Source organism: Leucopleurus acutus, assembly GCF_964270905.1.
Source record: "Leucopleurus acutus genome assembly, chromosome: 3".
NCBI classification, from domain to species: Eukaryota; Metazoa; Chordata; class Mammalia; order Artiodactyla; family Delphinidae; genus Leucopleurus; species Leucopleurus acutus.
Window position 1 is genome coordinate 125,129,033 of NC_139145.1, and position 15,113 is coordinate 125,144,145.

The 15,113-nt window shown below is 39.6% G+C and overlaps 1 protein-coding gene across 2 annotated transcripts in view; it reads right to left on the reverse strand.

Moving 5' to 3' along the window:
• RGS7BP (regulator of G protein signaling 7 binding protein) overlaps nt 1–15,113 on the reverse strand; it is a gene marked incomplete at both ends in the record, with an annotated part of 115,406 nt that overhangs the window by 18,758 nt on the left and 81,535 nt on the right. For both annotated transcript variants that reach the window (XM_082837391.1, XM_082837392.1), the window contains one exon: nt 1,946–2,093. In XM_082837391.1, coding sequence (XP_082693517.1) covers nt 1,946–2,093 — 148 coding nt within the window. The remainder of the gene's footprint in view (nt 1–1,945; nt 2,094–15,113) is intronic.

Below are 15,113 nucleotides of genomic sequence, written 5' to 3' on the forward strand. Positions count from 1 at the left end.
TGTAAATTTTTGAAATGTAATCTCAAACCGTCTGTTCTGTGAGACAACTGAAGGACAAAGTCTGTGCCTAACTGTACCAGCTCGAGCTTCCAGTAGGCAAATATTGCATTTATTTTGCTTGTATAAGAAAAAAGTAAATCTGAGTTGGGTTGGCTCTGGAAGGAATAAGAATTACTCTGACAAACGTTTCCGCAGGGCATTCTGCTATAGGAGCCCTCATATCTGCCTTCAGTTGGACCTGGCTGAGATCAGAGAAGAGCCTCTGGTAATGAGGACAGTACTTCACGTTTCCAAGGGCAGGCGAAGGGCACGCAACTAGAACAACAGAAGAACCCTGGGCAAAGCTGAGGCTGGGTGATGATGTTCTCTCATCTGGTCCAAGGGCTGTCCTGCCTATGTGGTTTCACTCCCTGTCGTCTCTCATTATCGTAATTGGAATGCACAGTAACACAGGTGTTAAGCATTCCCAAGGGTCAACACATTAAATTGGCTTGGAATGTTTTTAATGTGCAGCCCAGTTTGAGACCCACAGATTTCTTAGGGCAAAGTGATAGGGAGAAGCAAGGAAGCCCCCTCCCAGACCAGGTCTACTGTGCCTACTTCTCCCAGTCACTCCCACCTCCTTTGACCAGAATCTGAACTTTTAGGCTGAACTGAAATACCTCCAACGCTGAGAGCTAGATTCTCCTATTATTATTATCAGCCGTAGCTTGCTCTCTGACAAGCTTACAAGTCCTGGATAGAGATTCTGTGCGAGGTTTCTGAGAAGGAACATGGCTTTGCTGAAGGATTACACACTGACCATGGCACTCTGGCAGATACTCCTGGGAATAGAGCAAAGCATTTTCTACTTTATAAATTAAGAGAAATCACTCATCATTTGTCTATAGCTCTACCAAACTGTGCCAAACAGCTTTATTGTTTGAATTGTTGGATTTCCAAGCTTAGACAAAATCCCAGTTTTATTAATAGCACGTAATTACCACATGCTTCAATTTTCTATAAACACAGAAATTTGGTTAATTAGCTTTAGAATTATATTACAATCTGAAAGTAGAACTACAATGGCTCTAAATGTCACTGTGTGATACATTTCTAAAAATAAAAAAATAGTGTTCATTATCTTGTCAGTGACTCAACCCCACACACACAGAGTCCTCGATGGAATTGCCTAGTGTTCAGCTGCTTCGTGCTGGCTCTGGGGACATCAGTAGCAAAGGACAAGATATCAGTGTGAAGGCCAATAAACAAGGGGCTTGTCCCTCTGCCTCACAGAATGGAATTTTTAGCATCTAGATGCGTTTATGATTATATTATTGTTATTGCTTCCTTTTCCCAAATGAAATAGAATCACTGTAGAATCTCTTCTTCCCAAGAAAGAAACTCCCTCTCTAGCCGTGAGCTACTGCTTGTTAAGACAAATGCATTACCTCACTTTGACCACTAAGGGGCCATCATTTACATCCTGGGAGAGTAAGAGAAGACAGCCCTTTGGAAAGCTGTCTGTGAACTGGACAGAACACTCAGCCCCTGACTGGCAACTGAATAGGCCATTCCATACACCTGAAATCTGAGAATCTAGTAGACATCTTTGCACAATTTTCAGTTCTTCTCCCTTAAACAAATGGAAATTTTGGGACCCATCCTGGTGGGTGAGCTGTGATGGGTATATAGATCCACCCTTCTCCCTTCCCAAGGAAGCACTCCATTTTCATCTCCATGGAGATGCAAGACTGATGGAGTGGGAAAAGCAGAGGCCTGGGAGCCCACATCTCCTGGAGGCTCTGCTGTCATTCCACAGATGGATTTGGACCCCTTACCGTCTCTCATCTCAGTTTACTGAGAGCTCTGTTTCTGAAACTGAAAGAAAATCTCGACTCTCTCTAGCCCCTGAGTGTTAACTAGAGGAGGGTTGGCAGTCTATTTAGGGTAACTTCCCACTTACCTTTCAGTGTTCTCAATGTCTGTGGAAACCTGCCAGGAATGTTGCTGAATATCTACAGGGGATGACGATGAGTCCTCTAGAGCAGGTGTTTCAGCACACTCCTCAATTTTGCAATCCAAACTCTTGGTTCCCCCTCCAGGCTCCTTTCCTAAGGGGGTTGGTGTTGGTAAAGAGAAGAGGATAAGAAATCATAAATGCAAATTCTATACCCAAGATATCACTGCAAGCGTTGGCTATGCTTTGAGTCAAATGCTCCATTAACCCTAGAAACTTCTTTGAATACTAAAGTAATGTGTGTGTGTGTGTGTGTGTGTGTGTGTGTGTAGCATATTTTCACAACATTCTGGGAAAGCTATCTGAGGTCAATGCAACCTGAAGATCAAGATTAAAGTAAGGGCCCTGCCTTTGATGGACTATTGGTGCTTTGTAACCCATTCTTCGTGAGTTAGATCGGATCAGCTAGGAAGAGGAGATTCAGCCTGTGAAATTGTGCTGCTTTTTCGGTCCTCAGATGCAGGGGCAGGTAAAAGGGCCAGGAGCAGGTGACACCCAGCAGAAGAAATAGGAGCTCCTGCCATTCTCTCTGATTCTGACACTAGCCATCTGGGCCTGTGAGAAGCAGCAGAGATTATGGACCTGCCTTCCATTTCCTTGGCTCTCCAACCTCCTTCAGTGTATCATTCTATGAGGAAAGAGCCCAGTCTCAAGATCCAGCCTCACTCTGCTGAGACCACAACGTGCAATCAACTAAAGCACCATGTACTGGGTAGCCGTCCACAGTAGTGAACTGCCAATGCACTAAGACTTGTATTTACCGGGACTGATCTCAAGGGAATAAATCAATACTTTCTGGAAACAAATCTCCGAATTGGTTAGGCCATAAATTCATATGAAATTAAATGGGAGTTATAGTCCGTGGCCCCGATATCCTCTGTTAATGTCTTCTATTCTGCCTTGAACTTCTGGGTATCTGCAAGGGTGTATCTTGCTATCATGGGAATGGCATACAAGGCCCAAGAACTGGGGGTTAATTTTTTATTTGTGTGTGTGTGTGTGTGTGTGTGTGTTTCTGCTGTGCCGCATGGCTTGCGGGATCTCAGTTCCCTGACCAGGGATCGAACCTGGGGCCCCAGCAGTGAGAGCGCCGAGCTTTAACCACTGGACTGCCAGGGAATTCTCAAGAACTGGGTTTTATTTATTTACTTTCATTTTTAAAATATATCTTTATTGTAGTATAATTGCTTTACAATGTTGTGTTAGTTTCTGCTGTACAACAAAGTGAATCAGCTATAGGTATACATATATCCCCATATCCCCTCCCTCTTGAGCCTCCCTCCCACCCTCCCTATCTCACCCTTCTAGGTCATCACAGAGCATCGAGCTGATTTCCTTGTGCTATGCAGCAGCTTCCCACTAGCCATTTTACATTTGGTAGTGTATATATGTCAGTGCTACTCTCTTACTTCATCCCAGCTTCCCCTCCCCACTCTGTGTCCTCAAGTCTGTTTTCCACATCTGCATCTTTATTCCTGCCCTGCCACTAGGTTCATCAGTACTGTTGTTTTCGATTCCATATATGTGCATTAGCATATGGTATTTGTTTTTCTCTTTCTGACTTCACTCTGTATGACACATTCTAGGTCCATCCACCTCATTACAAATAACTCAGTTTCGAAGAACTGGGTTTTAAACCTGGCTTTTTCAGTTGTTCATTAACTCACTTGTTCATTCACTCACAATATTTCCTGCGTGTCAGCTAAGTATCGGGTACTGGGCTTGGTACTAGAGAGACAGAGGTGAAAGAAAGGATAGTCTTTGTCTCATGGAGCTTAAAGTGCTGGAGATAGGGAACGCAGGTTCGTGCCCCAGTTTGGGAAGATCCCACATGCCGCAGAGCGGCTGGGCCCGTGAGCCATGGCCGCTGAGCCCGTGCGTCCGGAGCCTGTGCTCCGCAACGGGAGAGGCCACAACAGTGAGAGGCCCGCGTACCGGAAAAAAAACAAAAAAACAAAAAGACAAATAATTATAAAGCTGTTGTATAACATTATGTAGTCTGTATAAATGGTAGCTATGTTGTTGCTTTCACTCTTTCAATCAGTTTTATTTGTATTATGTAGCTACATCTCCAGACTGGTTGTTAAGAAATCGTTACAGCCCGTATCATTGAACATTCATGAGATGGCAGCTCCACCTGGTTACCTTGTAGCTCAGTTTCCCTAATCATGATATGATTGTTTTTGCATGTTTTTTTAAAAAAACAAAAACACTTATAAAAAGGAAGGCTCTTTATAGTAAAATCTAATGGGAAGCTTTTCCCTTGGATTCCTGATCTGAAGGCAACTAGCAGAAATCTCATCCCTGTCATTTCTAACCCATGTAGTAGCAACACAAGGAGAAAGAGACAAACAATTAACTGGTAATTAACTGTACAGCATTCATCAGCCTATAGTAGAAGTGGACCTCTGAATATTCAGCCAAAGCACAAACACAAGTTTACTGATGAAAACTTTTGATCCTTTTGTGTATACTTTATGCACATTGATCCTGGGTGATGGAATTGTTTTTTCCAATTTTATGGTATTGCTGTTGGGTAGAAATTAATTAAGTACATAGCATATTACCATTAAGTACATAGCATATTAGCATTTCCCAGTGGGAGGGCATTGACCTCTTAAAAGCACTTGCATTGAATCTCCTGGTAGAGTGCACACATGCAGCCCATTTGGCACCTACCTCTGAGTAGTCAGCCTTGGGATGTGAGTCTGAGCAAGAGTGGCTAGCACTTGAGAGAGGGACAAAAGGGTGAGTGTCCTCCAAAACAGCCCTCTGCTTTTCAGAGGTCTAAAGGAGAGGGCCACCTGAAAGCACACATGGCTCCTGTTCTGCTCTTTTGGGTTTGAAATGCCATGGAGAATGGAGTATGGTTTGGATAGCAAATGGTGGATGAAGAAGATTCACACAAAGAAATTCTCTGCTTTATGGGCTCTGCTTGGCGTGGGGCCACTGTAGCCCCTACCCTGTGGTCAGGACTGTAGAGCCCAAAACTTTCATTCATGGGAACAGGGAGGACTCAAGATAGCGTGATGTTCCTTCTTGGAGTCCTCTGTCTCCTTCATATGTACTCCTCTTATACACAAACACATATGTAAAGTCCAATCCACAATCACTTTGTGTACACTTACTGCCTGTACTAATTCTACTTACATAAGACAAAAACATTCTAAAAAAAGGTAACATAATTATTCATGTATTCCTGAAACATGCCTATGAGCTTGCAATGCCAAGTACACCCTCCTTTCCCTCATTTTCAGAGACTAGATATAACTCTGCTAATGCAGATGCACAAGAATGAAAAACTTGGATGCTGGACTTGCAGTTTGGTGCTTTCTGTCAGCTTACAAAACCTCTGCAGAATTTTGATTATATTACATCTTCTCTGGCTGGCACATCTTGAAAGACAAGAGATTGATAGGAATTGTAGGGGTTTTCAATTCCAGAACATATGTGGGGAGATCATAATGGCTCTCATTTACTGATAGCACTGACTTTACGCTGGGCATCCTCTCCCACTACAGTCCCTGTTTATTGCCTTAATAGAACACTTATCACTAATAGAAACTTATCTTATGTATTTGCTAACTGGTTTATTATTTGCTCACCCCAACCCCACTCTCATCTCCCATCTCCCAAACTGGATATGTAAAGTATGTAAGGCCAGGAAACTTATCTGTTTTCTTCAGTTCTGTAAGTCCAGTACCGAGGATGAAAGCTTACACATCAGATGATTTCAACAGATATACAGCATCAAAAAACTATATATGTTATACAGCTTTCTTTGCCGCGTTACTATGGTTAGAGATACTTTCATGTTAATGCATTCTGATTTATTTTATGCTTTTAAATGGATGCACAGTATCCCCTAGTAAGGAATTTACATTGTAATTCTTCCCTTTCTCCAGAGTATGCCAGTATTTGTATGGGACAGATCCTTTAAAGCAGAAAACTTGGACAAAGTATATGTATTCACATTTTGTACCTTAATATATATTGCCAAATTGGCCTCTGAAAAGTCTATGCTAATTTACATTTTCCTTCTACCAACTGTAAATGAGAGAATCTATTTCCCTACACCTTTGCCAGAACTTCATATTATCAATATTTAATTTTTGCTTATTTGATGAGGGAAAATAGAATCTCTCATTGAAGTTTCTTTTCACCTCTTTTATTACTACTGAGATTAAATTTATTTTTCATAAGTGAATTGGCTGCCTGTATTTCTTCTTTTCATTTTCTATTCATATCATTTGCCCATTTAAAAAATAGGGCTGTCTTCAGGACCAGATGGCTTCACAGGCGAATTCTATCAAACATTTAGAGAAGAGCTAACACCTATCCTTCTCAACTCTTCCAAAATATAGCAGAGGGAGGAACACTCCCAAACTCATTCTATGAGGCCACCATCACCCTGATACCATAACCAGACAAGGATGTCACAAAGAAAGAAAACTACAGGCCAATATCGCTGATGAACATAGATGCAAACATCCTCAACAAAATACTAGCAAACAGAATCCAACACAATACTAAAAGGATCATACACCATGATCAAGTGGGGTTTATTCCAGGAATGCAAGGATTCTTCAATATACACAAATCAATCAATGTGATACACCATATTAAAAAACTGAAGAATAAAAACCATATGATCATCTCAATAGATGCAGAAAAAGCTTTTGACAAAATTCAACACCCATTTATGATAAAAAGTCCTGCAGAAAGTAGGCATAGAGGGAGCTTTCCTCAACATAATAAAGGCCATATATGACAAACCCACAGCCAACATCGTCCTCAATGGTGGAAAAATGAAACCATTTCCACTAAGATCAGGAACAAGACAAGGTGGTCCACTCTCACCACTATTATTCAACATAGTTTTGGAAGTTTTAGCCACACCAGTCAGAGAAGAAAAAGAAATAAAAGGAATCCAAATTGGAAAAGAAGAAGTAAAGCTGTCACTGCAGATGACATGATACTATACATAGAGAATCCTAAAGATGCTACCAGAAAACTACTAGAGCTAATCAATGAATTTGGTAAAGTAGCAGGATACAAAATTAATGCACAGAAATCTCTAGCATTCCTATACACTAATGATGAAAAATCTGAAAGTGAAATTAAGAAAACACTCCCATTTACCATTACAACAAAAAGAATAAAGTATCTAGGAATAAACCTAAGGAGACAAAAGACCTGTATGCAGAAAATTATAATACAGTGATGAAAGAAATTAAAGATGATACAAATGGAGAGATATACCATGTTCTTGGATTGGAAGAATCAACATTGTGAAAATGACTCTACTACCCAAAGCAATCTACAGATTCAATGCAATCCCTACAGATTCAATGCAATCCCTAGCAAAATACCACAGGCATTTTTCACAGGACTAGAACAAAAAATTTCATAATTTATATGGAAATGCAAAAGACCCTGAATAGCCAAAGCAATCTTTTTTTTTTTTTTTTTGCTGTACGCGGGCCTCTCACTGTTGTGGCCTCTCCCATTGCGGAGCACAGGCTCCAGATGCGCAGGCTCAGCGGCCATGGCATGTGGAATCTTCCCAGACCAGGGCATGAACCCATGTCCTCTGCATCGGCAGGCGGACTCCCAACCACTGCGCCACCTGGGAAGCCCCAAAGCAATCGTGAGAAAGAAAAATGGAGCTGGAGGAATCAGGCTCCCTGACTTCAGACTATACTACAGTAATCAAGACAGTATGGTACTGGCACAAAAACAGAAATATAGACCAACGGAGCAGGATAGAAGCCCAGAGATAAACCCATGCACATATGGTCACCTTATCTTTGATAAAGGAGGCAAGAATATACAGTGGAATAAAGACAGCCTCTTCAATAAGTGGTGCTGGGAAAACTGGACAGGTACATGTAAAAGTATGAAATTAGAACACTCCCTAACACCATACACAAAAATAAACTCAAAATGGATTAAAGACCTAAATGTAAGGCCAGACACTATCAAACTCTTAGAGGAAAACATAGGCAGAACACTCTATGACATAAATCACAGCAAGATCCTTTTTGATCCACCTTCTAGAGAAATGGAAATAAAAACAAAAATAAACAAATGGGACCTAATGAAACTTCAAAGCTTTTGCACAGCAAAAGAAACCATAAACAAGACGAAAAGACAACCCTCAGAATGGGAGAAAATATTTGCAAGTGAAGCAACTGACAAAGAATTAATCTCCAAAATTTACAAACAGCTCATGCAGCTCAATATCAAAAAAGCAAACAACCCAGTCCAAAAATGGGCAGAAGACCTAAATAGACATTTCTCCAAAGAAGATATACAGATTGCCAACAAACACATGAAAGAATGCTCAACATCATTAATCATTAGAGAAATGCAAATCAAAACTACAATGAAATATCATCTCACACCAGTCAGAATGGCCATCATCAAAAACTCTACAAACAATAAATGCTGGAGAGGGTGTGGAGAAAAGGGAACCCTCCTGCACTGTTGGTGGGAATGTAAATTGCTACAGCCACTATGGAGAACAGTATGGAGGTTCCTTAAAAAACTAAAAATAGAACTACCATATGACCCAGCAATCCCACTACTGGGCAAATACCCTGAGAAAACCATAATTCAAAAAGAGTCATGTACCAAAATGTTCATTGCAGCTCTATTCACAATAGCCCGGAGATGCAAACAACCTAAGTGCCCATCATCGGATGAATGGATAAAGAAGATGTGGCACATATATACAATGGAATATTACTCAGACGTAAAAAGAAACGAAATTGAGTTATTGGGTAGTGAGGTGGATGAACCTAGAGTCTGTCATACAGACTGAAGTAACTCAGAAAGAGAAAAACAAATACCGTATGCTAACACACATATATATGGAATCTAAGAAAAAAATGTCATGAGGAACCTAGGGGCAAGACGGGAATAAAGACACAGACCTACTAGAGAATGGACTTGAGGATATGGGGAAGGGGAAGGGTAAGCTGGGACAAAGTGAGAGAGTGGCATGGACATATATACACTACCAAACATAAAATAGATAGCTAGTGGGAAGCAGCCGCATAGCACAGGGAGATCAGCTCGGTGCTTTGTGACCACCTAGAGGGGTGGGATAGGAAGGGTGGGAGGGAGGGAGATGCAAGAGGGAAGAGCTATGGGAACATATGTATATGTATAACTGATTCACTTTGTTATAAAGCAGAAACTGACACACCATTGTAAAGCAATTATACTCTAATAAAGATGGTAAAAAAAAATAGGGCTGTCTTGTTGATTTGTAAGAATTCTCTCTATGTAATAGATACTGATAATTTCCACTGTAGGTGAGACTATAAATTACTACCATCTGAGATTTAGAACTTTATTGAAGGATGACTCATTGATTATTTTTTCAGTACTGTCTAGGTTTAATGGTTTATTAAAAGATTTTACTCTTCTTGAGTTAAATTTGATAACTCATTTGTCCTAGAAAAATTTTCACTAAATACATTTTTAATAGTTTGGTTTTCTGTTGTAACTGTTTCATATCTCTAATGCTGTGTATTTATGGCTTACAATTTCTTTGTATTCCACTGTTTCTTGGATTCCATATCTTCCTGTTTCTTTGATTCATTCTCATTTTGCTGGAACATATCTTTGACATTATTTCAGAGGAGATCTCTGAATACAAAATTTCTTATTCTTTATTGAAAATACTTTTTCTTCTCTATCTCTCTCTTGCTGTATGCACACTTAAATTCTAATTGGCTGGATATAAAAATCTATGTTCTAACTAAGTTTCTCTCACAACTTGGATGATATTGTTCCCTTTCTTCTATCTCTACCCAAGGATGCTATGTATGTAGCCTGTTTATGGCCCTCTGAAAATTTTTTATCTTTAAACATTTTGAGTTATGAAATGGTTCCTAAATATGTCTAGCTATGGGGATTTTATATATTACTCCGTTTTTTGGCATTTGATTGTCATTTGCAATCTACTTTCACCAATTTTTTATTTTGAAAATTTTCAAACCTATAGCAAACTTTTTTATTTTGAAAATTTTCAAACCTATAGCAAACTTGCAAGAATAATACAATGAACATCCAAATATTCTAGTTTAACCAATTTTTAATATTTAGCCATATTCTTCTTTTATCTCTCTCATTCTCTGTGGGTGTGTGTATATATACATATATATATAGGTTTCATATATATGGATTATGTGTATAACGTGTATATGTATAAATGTATAATACATATATATAATTTTTTGTTGAATCATTTAAGAGTTGCAGACATTAATGTTACTTTATTCCAAATACTTCAACATATAACTCCTAAAGAACAAAAATGTTTTCCTACATAACCTTAAAACAATTAGCACATGAAAAACTTTATTTAATTTTGATTTAAATGTTTCAATTCAATTTGATACAATGCTATTATTTAATATATATATATATTCTATATTCAAATTTCCCCATTTGTTCCAATAATGTCCTTTATAGCTTTTTTTCTTTTTTACATTGAAGGATCCAAATAAGGATTATGTACCACATCTAATTGTCATGTTTCTTTATTCTCTTTTAATCTAGAATAGCATCCTTGTCTTTTTTCATTTTTCATGACATTGATATTTTTGAATAAAGAGTGTGGGCCAGTTGTTTTAAAGAATGTTTTTAAATTTGGATTTGTCTGATTGTTTCCACAAGTCTAGGTTCAGAGTAAACATTTTTGGCAAGAATATTATAGAAGTGATATTGTGTCCTTTTTAGTGCATTGCATTAGAAAGCGTATGTGTTTGTCCCATTATTAATGATGTTAGTTAAGTATTGATTACTTGGTTAAGGTGATTTCTTCCAGCTTTTACCATGGTAGAGGACTCTTTTTCCCTTTGTAAATATTAAGTAATCTATGGAGTGATTTATTAAGATGTTATAGCCTTTTCAATATAAATATTTCTTTAGGTTTGCAAAAAGTTTTTCTATTTTTCTTAATTATCTATTTCTCTCTGTTTTCCCTATTCTTTCAGAATCCTATTTCATGTTAGAGTCTCTGGATCTTAATTAGCCCTATATTCTATATTCACTGTGGGGGGCTGAGCTCTGGGAGAATACCTAGACTTGACCTTTCAGGTCCCTATTTTAGGCTCTCAGTATTTCCATTATAATAATTGTTAAGAACTGTGAAGGGTCTGAGATTTCCCTCTACCTGTGAATTAACTTGTCGCAATCTCATGGATCCTGGAAAGAGACACGAGACTCTGGGTTAGAGACAAAGAAAATTTAGCACTCACAAAATTGTAGTAGAGTATCAGCATTTGTGTTAATTTCTTGAGTTTTAATTCCCACAGGGAGACACAAGAAGAGCCAGATCATTATACCTCCACACACACACAGGAACCTTAATCTCAGGAACCCTGAGATTAAGGATCTGAAGTCTTCTATAAGCATGTCTGCCCTTTGCGCCAGAGGGAAACATTTTCATTATGCTGAATCAATCGTTAGCATGCCTTGCTCTGGAGGGGAGGCACTGTCTCTGTTTTTCAAGAACATTTACTAAATAAACATCCTTGAAAAGATAGTGTAAAACAAAGGGCAGTCAGTGCCTCACTTTGCAAGAAAAACTCTGTTCCCTGAAATGCAAGAGCCTGAAGGAGAATGGTCTCCCAACACTAATTAACCCATCTATTAAAATTTTATTTGATGGATAACACTTTCATTTCCAACAAATCCCGTTGCTTCCTTTCTGTTACAGTTACTGCTTTTGAGGTATGACAGACCTAAAATAAATCTGTTGATTACGTTTATATTTTAAATTCTTCATCTGTTTCTACTTTAAAATTTGTTCATCAAGTATTAGTTGTTTGCGTGTTGCCATTTGGTACCTCCCTTTCAGGGTGTTGATTTTTCTTAAAAATCTGCTAATCCCTGGATGTCTGTTTAGCTTTGTCCTTGAGGATCTCTCTTTGCCCATCATTCTGATGAGTATCCTCCTTCTGGTGATTGGAAAAGGGGCAGGATGTGTGGCTGGACAATGTGTGTCTAAAGCTTGTCTTCAGGGTGCTTCTCATCTCCGTTGATAAGTTTACCTGGGCACACAGCCTATTTTTTGGGTCCCGTGTTTGCTTTGAGTTTCCTGTTTATAACTCCTACTCCAAAGAGATATGTGGAACAATTTAGCCTGGGAAAAAACACTGGAGTCATGTGCTCACTTTCTTCTTCCTCTGCAGCAGTCCTTATGGAGGATTCGAGTTACTTCACCCTCTGTTCTGCTTTGCTGCCTGGTCCTGACACTCACAGCAGGTGTCCTCCTGGGGTAAGCAATGATGGTCTTGGTTACTCAGTGTGGGGCAGCCCAGCTTTTCCTGAATGCAATTTCAAACATTTATTTCCCTGACAACAGCTCCAGAAATCCTTCCTGTGATTTGTATTTGTTGACTCCTACTTTGAAGTATGTCTGGAATTGATTTTATTTTTGTCGTATTTTTCTCCTGCATGAATTTCTTTTGTTTCTTGAGTTTCTTATTGGTTGTGGCTTCATTTCTTCATTTATATCTACCAATCCAATCCCTGTTGCTTTCTAGCTTTGAGAAATTCCTCAACTTCTGGTTTGTTGAAATCATACTTCCTTGTTTTTCAGGGCCATGGGAGACTGTTTTGTGTCTGCCGACCTCTATTTTTTTTTTCCTCTTACAATTAGTAGGGCCCATTTGACAGAGTTATGGCAAATGGATTCTGAGTAAGAGTGATGTATGCCTCTTCCAGATTGGCTTCTAAAAATCCTCCCATGGGAACATCTATGCCTTCTTTTCTCCCCTGACAATTGGATGGATTTGGGGAATGGAAAGAATAAAAGGGCCCACCCCACCCTATCTCTGGCATTGGACTATGACAATGGTGAATAATGAACTCTCATTGTTCTAATCCATTGAGATTTGATGATGTTTCATGCAGCTGTTACCCTACCCTGACAAATATAAGAACGAATATGGATTTATTCTTTTCATTATATCTTTTGCTGTTATTTCGATGGGTTTTTAGTAGGAGGGGAAATATACGTATGAGTTCAGTCCAACATCTCTGGACAAGCTTCTTTTTCTCCAATTATACTCCCTCTCATTTAACAACAGATGCAGAATGAAAGCAAATTCCTTTGCTTATTCAATAATTATTAATTGAAACTTTATCTGCTCCAGGCACTGTACTAAATGCCGGAGATACAATGGTGAACACACTCAAGGTGATCAACTCTCGAGAGGACAACAGACAACAAATCAGGTGTCTACCCCTCAATGTAACACGTGCCTGGGGGACACATTGCATGGGCATAGGCCCTGCCTTGGAGAGCCAGGAAAAGCTTTCTGCAGGAAAGTCCCATCTAAGTTACAAACCAAAGAAAGCATAGGGTAGACCAGGTGAAAGGGATCATTGTGGAGTGGGGCAGGGTGGACAATATGTTTCAGGCAGAGGGAGCAACTGGAAAGAACTTCTAAGTTCAAGTTCCTCGAAGTAGTTCAAGATGCCGAGGCAGTTGAGATGGGGTTGCTGGTGAGAGATGAGGCTGGAGAGGCTAGCAGGGCTGTTCCATAGATGTTCTTCTGAGCCACATTAAAAAGTTGGCAGGGGAGCGCCTCACAAACCTGAATGTTGGCCTATCTGAGTTCTGCATCCCCAGCTTCCCCCGTTTGACCAGTTATCCTTAGATGGAGCACCTGTTTCTAACATCAGGTGGGCTGTCTGCTCTGCTCTCAGGAAAGGGTCAAGCTGCTTCTAGATGGTAACTTCAAGTCAAAGTTTTACTTTGCCCAAGAGTGACTATGCATTTAAAATCATTTTTTATTATGAAATGAAAAACTCTGTCCCCTGAAACATCAATTTCAGGCCTCAGTGAACAAGTATTTTCTTGGGGAGGGGATGGAGGGGGAGGGGAGAAGGGGAGCCTTTGGAGCACCTTAAAATGTCACTAAGTTGGCTTCACCACTGTTGAGAACCAGGATGTCAAAAAGTTGGCCACTTTCCTCAGGGCCTCACAAAGCTTTTGGCCTTCAGCTCCTTTGGGATTTCCATGTATTTTTAGCCTGTTTATGGATAATATAATAGGCATGTTTGAGGAAAAGTTAAGGGAAACCACACATGAAGCACATACCAGTTTGGAAGGCTAGTTATTCTTATATTTGTGAGAAATGGTCAGTTGTTTAGGAGGAAAAAAACCACATGTGATTGTGGGGCAGCCTTAAGAGTCCCAGAAGACTAGGCTGGGGTCCTTTATTTAGAGTGGAGGCCCCTTTATCACACTCCACTTTGGAGACCTCTTTCCTCCTCTAGATCTCATTTCTCCCATCCTCTTTCTTTTCTATTCATATTTTCCTCTCTCCATTTCCCCTTCTCTCCACTCCTTTCTTGCCTGCCTGTCTTCAGCCTATCGTGACAGTAGGAAGCATTGCCATAGTGTCTCCTTGGAGGCCCTGAGTTTGGACTCCGATGTCCAGCAGAGTCAATTTTATCCATTTGTGTACATTTCCCTAGGAATCAAAACAAAACAAACTAATCTTCTCTGAGCTAATATTCTGTCACTGCACTATCATTTCCTTGACGGCAGGGGCAAATTTCCTATGTCCTTTGTGCTCTTGACACATTATCTGCTATGATACTATACACAGGGAAGGCTCTCGGGACAGTTTTCATACTGACTGTGAACAACTAAATGAACACAGTTTACATGAGATGCGTGGAAGCTTATCCACATGGTTACTCTCACTCTCATGCATTTTCATAATGGGTAGGAGATTTATAACTCCATCCAGTGTGAAAAGGACTGGGGAAATGTAAGCTGTTTGTTAAGTAATCCACTTTTACTCTTGCATTTCCAAAAAGCATGTAATTTAAATAGAAATAAGTTATATTAGTTCAGTTAGTTGTTTGCCTATATTAAAAAATAGTTTCAAAGGCTTTTCTACACTGTGGTAAGAAGATATTCATAGTGCCATAAACACATAGTGGAAAATAATACTTATACCATAAACAGAAATCCATTCTTGCCCATACACTGGGAAATAAACATTTTCCGATACAGAGCTATTTCCCTCCCCCGCCCTGTGTCCTTCTCTGTGCTCCTTGTGACACTGTAGTCCTA